The 7132-nt window shown below is 40.7% G+C and overlaps 2 protein-coding genes across 5 annotated transcripts in view; both read left to right on the top strand.

Annotated features, from left to right (window-relative positions):
• CRYZL1 (crystallin zeta like 1) overlaps positions 1-7132 on the top strand; it is a 27205-nt gene that overhangs the window by 19393 nt on the left and 680 nt on the right. For 2 of the 4 annotated variants that reach the window (XM_035896529.1, XM_035896528.1), the window contains 4 exons: positions 1382-1503; positions 1970-2075; positions 3775-3820; positions 4490-5851. In XM_035896529.1, the coding sequence (XP_035752422.1) occupies positions 1382-1503; positions 1970-2075; positions 3775-3820; positions 4490-4589 (374 nt within the window). In that variant the 3' untranslated portion in view covers positions 4590-5851. Of the gene's footprint in view, positions 1-1381; positions 1504-1969; positions 2076-3770; positions 3821-4489; positions 5852-7132 lie in introns of those variants that run through there. The other 2 variants (XM_035896527.1, XM_035896530.1) reach the window with 2 other exon arrangements.
• Positions 6449-7132, top strand: part of DONSON (DNA replication fork stabilization factor DONSON) — a 13544-nt gene continuing 12860 nt past the window's right edge. Inside the window, exon 1 of the mRNA XM_035896424.1 lies at positions 6449-6511. Within this exon, the coding sequence (XP_035752317.1) occupies positions 6449-6511 (63 nt within the window). The remainder of the gene's footprint in view (positions 6512-7132) is intronic.

The raw sequence follows: 7132 nt of genomic DNA, 5'->3' as shown, positions 1-7132 counted from the left end.
CTGCACCTGGGTTCAGAGCAACCCCTGGAACCAATACAGGCTGGGGGATAAAGTGATTGAGGGTAGCCCTGCAGAGAAGGACTTATGTGTACTGGTGGATGAAAATCTGGACATGAGCTGGCAATGTGCACTTGCAGCCCAGAAGGCCAACCCTATCCTGAGCTGCATCAAGAGAAGCGTGGCCAGCAGGTCGAGGGAGGTGGTTCTGCCCTTCTACTCCACTCTGGGGAGACCCCACCTGGAGCACTGCGTCCAGCTCTGGAGCCCTCAGCACAAGAAGGACATGGAACTGTTGGAGCAGTTCCTAGAGGCCCTAGAGGAGGGCCACAAAAACTATTTGAGGGCTGGAGCACCTCTCCTATGAGGACAGGCTGAGAGAGTTGGGCTTGTTCAGCCTGGAGAAGAGAAGGCTGAGGGAGACCTGATTGCGGCCTTTCAGTACTTAAAGGGGGCCTGTAGGAAAGGTGGGGACAATCTTTTTGGCAAGGCTGGTTGTGACAAGATAAAGGGTAGTGGTTTTAAACTAAAGGAGGGTAGAATTAGACTTGGATATAAGGAAGAAATTTTTTACAGTGAGGGTGGTGAAACACTGGGACAGGTTGCCCAGAGAGGTGGTGGAGGCCCCATCCCTGGAAACATTGGAGGCCCGGTTGGACGGGGCTCTGAGCAACCCGATCCAGTTAAAGGTGTCCCCAGTTATTGAAGGGAGGTTGGGCTAGATGGCCTCTAAAGGCCTCTTCCAACCGAAAGCATTCTATGATTCTAGTTGCTTGTTCCCATACAATTTTATATATGTATCTTTACTCAATAGATCTCCTTAAGCAAGATCTCTTTAAGGTCTTCTCATATCACCCTCTAGTGGAAGCTTCTAATACTGTTAGTCAGCTGCTAAATTTGTCTGAAATTTTCCTCTATTTAAAACTGAAAAGAAAAAAAATGTGTTTAAAGAGTAGAGCATTGTTTATGCTACCTTATTTTAATACAAAAATTATGCCATAATAACCAATACTGTCAACCTGTATTCTAAAACAAGTGTAGTAGTTGAAAACTTGAAGTTACTATTTTTAGCTGAAATAATTGAAGAACTTCTTAGAGTTCCACTAAAATCTGTTAAAAGAAATATATACTGAATTTCCCAAATCATCTACTTTCTCAGATATTCTCCTGTGACTAACAGCATAATTTAATTGTAGTGCTGTTCCAGACAGCCATCTTCTACTGTGTGTATTCTTATGCACGTATTGCAACTCCTTTGTATCTGAAGGCGTAGGACTGTAAAGAATCCAAAGATTTGTGTTTTTCAGTACAGGAAGGGATGGACGTTTCATTCTGAACAGAATTTTCTTCTGAGCTCAAACAAATTTGTTTTCTCCACCCCCAGTGAAATTATATAGTGCTGAAGATGAATCGACTTCAAAATCACGGTTGCTGCCTCATAAGCATGATATCATTACTCTTCTTGGTGTTGGGGGACACTGGATAACAACAGAAAAAAATCTTCAGGTAAAGCTACTGTGCCAGTAAGTTACTTTGTACCACAGTGTATATATATATGGATGTGTCTGTGAGCTTCTGTCGTGGCTGAATCGTTCCCCACTGTTAAATAACATCAGTTTTTGCTTAAGAAAACTTTCACATCCAGAAAATGGGAAGCATATTGCTTTAATAATAAATGTTTTTGTTTCCCTTTGTGACAGTTTAGGGGCTGTCTTCTCTAAGATGATAGTAAGTTATATTAATAGCTTGGCTACACTGACAAATTTTAGAGGACCTATTTTGTTTGGCTCAGGGTATTAAACTGACAAGATTTAAAGCTGTAAATATTACAAGTTTGCTAAGTTCTAAGAATGGGCAAGGGGTGGTTTTTTGGTTGGTTTGGATTTTTAACCATCAATATAAAATAACCATTTAACCTTTATTTTTTACAGGAAAATATAACTAAGTAACATTTTTCTTCATTTTGTTTAAGCTGGATCCTCCAGATAGCCATTCCTTGTTTCTTAAAGGAGCCACAGTCTCCTTTCTGAATGATGAGATATGGAACTTGTCCAATCTACAGCAAGGGAAGTATCTCTATATCCTTTTGATGGTCATTTTGAATACTGACTGCTAGTATGTGTGGATGGAAATATAACCAAGAAACCAGCTAATAGAATCTCTTCTACTCAGTCATGTAACCACAGGCTTAAAGGTCAGTACAGCTAAGCATACAGTGTAACTAAAATATAACATACACTCATGTTTTAGGCTAATCTCTGCATTACTTCTAAACAGATGTCTCTACGTGCTTCATTAAAAGCTGTGCTGAAACAGAAGACACACATTCTGGAGAAAATGCAGTATTTTGGTTCAAGATTAAACAAATAAATTGAAGATTTGATTCTGTTAAGTTTTTATATCGTGCATATGACATTTTTGCTTTTTTTTTTTTTCTTCTTTGGGGCAGTAGATGCACCATCTGTAAATCTCAGTGCAATCAGTTTAATCAGTTTAACTGTAAAAGTTAAAATATTTTGGCTTCATAACCTTTTCCTTATTTGCAATGTTATCTACGTAAAACTCACTGAGCAAAGATGCGGGTGTGGGAAGAGGAATGCCTCCTTCATTTGCATTGCCTACGTTTGGTCTTAAGCAGATGGACTCTGAGCTTTCTACTAGCATGACCGTTTTCAGTGGATCGCTTTGAGTAATGGAATGCTTGTCTGTTTATGGCTTTAAGGACCCTCCCTGTTCTGTACTGCACTGCAGATTATGAGATCTGCTGAATCACTTTTGCAGTTTAGCGGAACAGCAGAGGCAGGTGAGGATTAAGTCATTATATTTGTGAAACGACTAACTATGCTGCAAGGAAGCCCTCCCCTCCTCCACTAAACTGAAAAGTAGATTAGGCAAGGTCAGGCACACTGAGGAAATATTTATGGGACGCAGGTTATCGTGAATCGTTTTATAGTTTGGAATTTTGTTGAATGCTTACTGAGTAGTTATCCCTATATCAAAGTAAGCTGACTAAACACTGAGATTTCTTCTGTTGTCTCCTGGGGTCTCTTTAATAACAACAGCACGTTTTATCACAACAGGCTTTAAAAGTTGAAAGGAAAAAAATCTGCTTTTTTTTTTTTTTTTTTTGGTACCCATATATCTTGTGAAGTTCTTGAGCATATGGCATCAATATAATCTGGAGAAATCACAAGGTGATTGCTTCTTAAAATGGCTTGAGCTTCAAAGATAAACCAGATTGCTCTTAAAATGAAGGAAGGAACATTATTTTCTGAGTTTTGTATAAAGGGTAAATGCAGCCTCATCTGTTGCACTGTCATGAATGTTAGTCATTAACTCAAAGATCCATTACAGATGCACAGCGATGGCTGTGTTCCCAACTTTATTTCCATTTTTACCTCAGATGTCTGTATGAATAGTAGGGATAGTTAACTGGTACCAGAATCTGTCATCTTCAGTCTGCACAAAAAAAGGCAATCGCCATTCTGATGGATTAATGTTGCACTAGCGTTGGCTGCATTTGTTAATTTTAACCCTTTTGCTTTGTTTTTCAAAATCCCATTTTCTATTTTTCATTTCTGCATACTATTACAGGAAAGGAGGTTTCTGATATATAAACAGGTGCATAAATCTGATCTAAACGTTGGAATTAAGGTTAATTTTCATTTTGCCTTGATCCTGCTGGTTTTATGTCAATACAGGGCTCTTGCCAGCAAACGTGATTACAGAAAGATTTATCTGTAGATACATTATTACCTTGACAGTCCTCTTAGATACCCATCTTAGAAGATATAATGGAGAAATTATCACGTAGCATTTTCAGGTGAGAGATGTGATGACGATGATTATTGTTGTTGTTATTAGGTTGGTTGGTTGTTTTTTAATTTAGCGTTAGAAGTGGAAAACTCTTGCCAGCACTGTACAGCAAATTTATATTGGGATGCTCAGGAAAAGATGCCTTGTGTAGTTTGTATGGCGCAGTGTATGGTCTGTTTCCGTTTGTAATATATAGCAGACTAAACTCAAGGAAACTTGGTAAACCCCGCAATGATGCTGTATGTCAAAATTTAACAGAGGCAGCACATTCTTTTTTTGGTGGAGGAAGAGCATATATCTGGCTGCTCAGCAGTGTGTCTGATTGAGAAATGGTGCTAGCTGTAAAAGACGTTGGGTCTAATACTCCTCTGAGAAGAGTGACAGCTTCACTAGATATGAAGACTCCCATAATGAGGTGGGAACAGAAGATCTTTCTCTTAACGCAGGGTAACAGTATTGCTGTTGAGCAAAAGCCTCGCCAGCACTTTTTTTTTTCTCCTCCCTGTAAGAATGTTATCTTTTAATTAACTTCTGTTTCCTGTTTGCTTTAGGGCTTTATTTTGTTTAAGGAGTAAAGTTTACATAGTGAAAGTAAAGTCTATAGCAGTAGTCCTGCAATATCTCTATTGATCTGAGCATGTTCACCAGATGTTTCTGACATACTGTTCCATTTTAGGCCTCAGCTGGATGAGCCGATCCCATTGTACGAAGCCAAAGTTTCTATGGAAATAGTTCAGAAGAATCAAGCAAGAAAAAGACAAGTCATCCAGTTCTGAGACACAATTTCCTGATTTCTAAGCCTGTGGAAGATAAAGAAACGTAATGTATTTGAGAAGTAAATTAGTGTACACTTAAAAATAGTTCTGTAACCAGAATTTAAAGATCTTTTGTACCTCAGCACAAATCATCTGCAAAGCTCCTGTGACTAAAGGGTTTTTTTGGATCCTGTTGAGCAGAATGTTCCCATCAGCAGCTTCTAAAGAGGTGGTCTTGACACACAAATCTTGTCTGCCCTGCTCCAGTTAAAAATATCAGTAACATCTACAGGCAAACTCAATTGCTGTTGTTTTCAACCATGAGAAATGAAAGGGAAAAAAAAATCTCGTGTTTTTTCTAAGCCTTCCTTTCTTCAGCCTCTACCAGTAGCCACCTTTACATTACCTTTTGCTTTTGACTGCATTGAGACTGAGTACTCTGTGCAGTACACTTCAGTCTTTAAATTTAAAATGGTTATTTAATTGAAAGACAGGCAAACCCCTCAGAATTGGCAAGGATGCTAGAGGGGAAGGGGATGGCACTGACAGTAAGAGTTCCCCCCACAGCTGATTTTCTTAATTTTGGCAACTAGGCAGTAAACCTAGTAAATCTAGAGTCCTTAAGATGATTGTGTCATCCAGATGTTAGAGGCACTTTATGGATCTTGTTACTGTAATGTTATCTTTGATATCTGTCCAGTAAGACTTCCTATGCTGTGCACTTTCACTTCCCCTCTTTTAACTACAGTCCTGTGCCTAGCACAGCCCAAATCTGTTTATCCAATATCCTCCATTACCATGAACCATCTGCAAATCAGCAATAGGGAAGGAACTGCTGGTTTTATTTTTTCAAAGCATATGGCTTCCCACTTGCTCTTATTTGAGAGCAAAAATATTTTTTGTTTAAGTGTGCTATTCATTTTCATGGTGTGGATGGCTCAGACAGTGGACACTAGCGCTTTAAACCAGTGTTAAGAAGTTGGAACGTTTGAGTGAAAATAGATTATCTAGAACCATGATTAATCTACCTTCTATCATTCACCAGGCTTGTAGTAGATTCTTGATAAATGATGCAAGGGAAGCATGTACAGCAGGAGTAAATAGTATTTTACTGCTAATGTGATGTAATGCAGCCTTGAAAATAAGTGATGCTTTTGTGCACGTGTGTACACACACACATCTAAAGCATGTGAATCCTCTGTTAAACGTTTATTCTTTGTACCCAACTGGTTATTTTTTCCTGATGTTGTTCATTTTAGCTTAAATGTTGCAAAATAAAGTAGATCGGAGGAAACAAAATAAGAGTTAAAAAATAGGGTTTAATAAACCAGGAACAACCACTGACAAAACTGCAGAAGAAAGATTTTTCTAGTATAGCTTTTATCTTACTAGACCTTTTGTCAGTAGATCTGTTGCTCCTAACTACATACATAAATGCCTTTTGAACCCCACTTACAATAGACTAAGGCTAACTTGCTGAAGCGGTCCTGGTCTTTCAGCTGGATCAGGTGATGAAGGAAATGTCTCTTTGTACTTTGGGTGTTAAGCTGCCTGTTGGTGCATTGAGTTGGCTGAGATGTCTCAGCATTTTCTAATGCTCTTTAATAATGCTGTGTCTAGATTTTCACGTGCTTGAGCAAGAGGGTTCGCGAGGTTCCCCAAGCAATCGCCTCCTCTTTTGCACATCCCCTGGCAGAAGAAAGCAGAAAGTAGTTTTGAGTGCGAGAGCAGCTCTGGAGGGAAAGGCTGCCAGGTGCTGGCCTGTTCCTTCATAGCTTTGACAGGAAAGTCACGTACACTTCACTGCTGCCTGTACGCTGACCTGACAGCCCCGTGGAGGCTGCCCCTGTTCCCCTGCAGCGCTGATAACCCTGAGAGGCATGCCAGCAGCAGTGCCAGGTCGCGCCCTTGCCCGGGGTGTGCTGGGGATGCTTCTGCTCTGGGTGAGCTCAAGCCCCACGCAGGCATATGATGTGCAGATGATGCATAGGTTGCAGTCAAGGGCAGCCGTGTGTCTTCAAAACCAGCTTTGCGTCTGGTGGATTAGTTTTATAATCCATCATTGTTTTATTTAATGGCCTTCAGAGCTGTATTTGGAAAGGAACATCTGTCTAGCATGAGCTGAAAACTACTGCCCGTATTTGGTGGCGAGGGGATGGGTGCCTTTCTACCACCATAGTCTGAAGCAAAATACTCCAGCATGGCCCCTAGCCAGTGCCACAAATGGCAATCATCAAAGCTGGTTTTCTACCCCAAATCTGGGCAGTGGATGTTTAGCCTCATATTTCACTCGAACATTTCATATTCTAGTGAACATTTCATGTTCTGAGTGTCTTCACGGGGGATTTTTGTCCTGGTGTGGCCATGTGGCGATTTCCTTGATACCTGACTGGAGAAAGGCATTCAGGCTGGTTTCAGAACAGATTTAGAAATCCCTTTACGTATTTTGGCAGTAACGCTTTTTTTATTTGCTAGCCGAAGCGGGGTGGGAGAGCGGCGGCAGGGCACCCAGGCGCCCCCATCCCCGGCGCCCGCGGTGCTGCTCCGCACCCTCGGGGGCCGGA

The sequence above is a fragment of the Egretta garzetta genome, unplaced genomic scaffold (assembly GCF_000687185.1).
Source record: "Egretta garzetta isolate BGI_Z169 unplaced genomic scaffold, ASM68718v1 scaffold45, whole genome shotgun sequence".
Lineage (NCBI taxonomy): Eukaryota > Metazoa > Chordata > Aves > Pelecaniformes > Ardeidae > Egretta > Egretta garzetta.
Note: the sequence above shows the minus strand (reverse complement) of the source record. Positions and strands in the feature narration are given on the sequence as shown.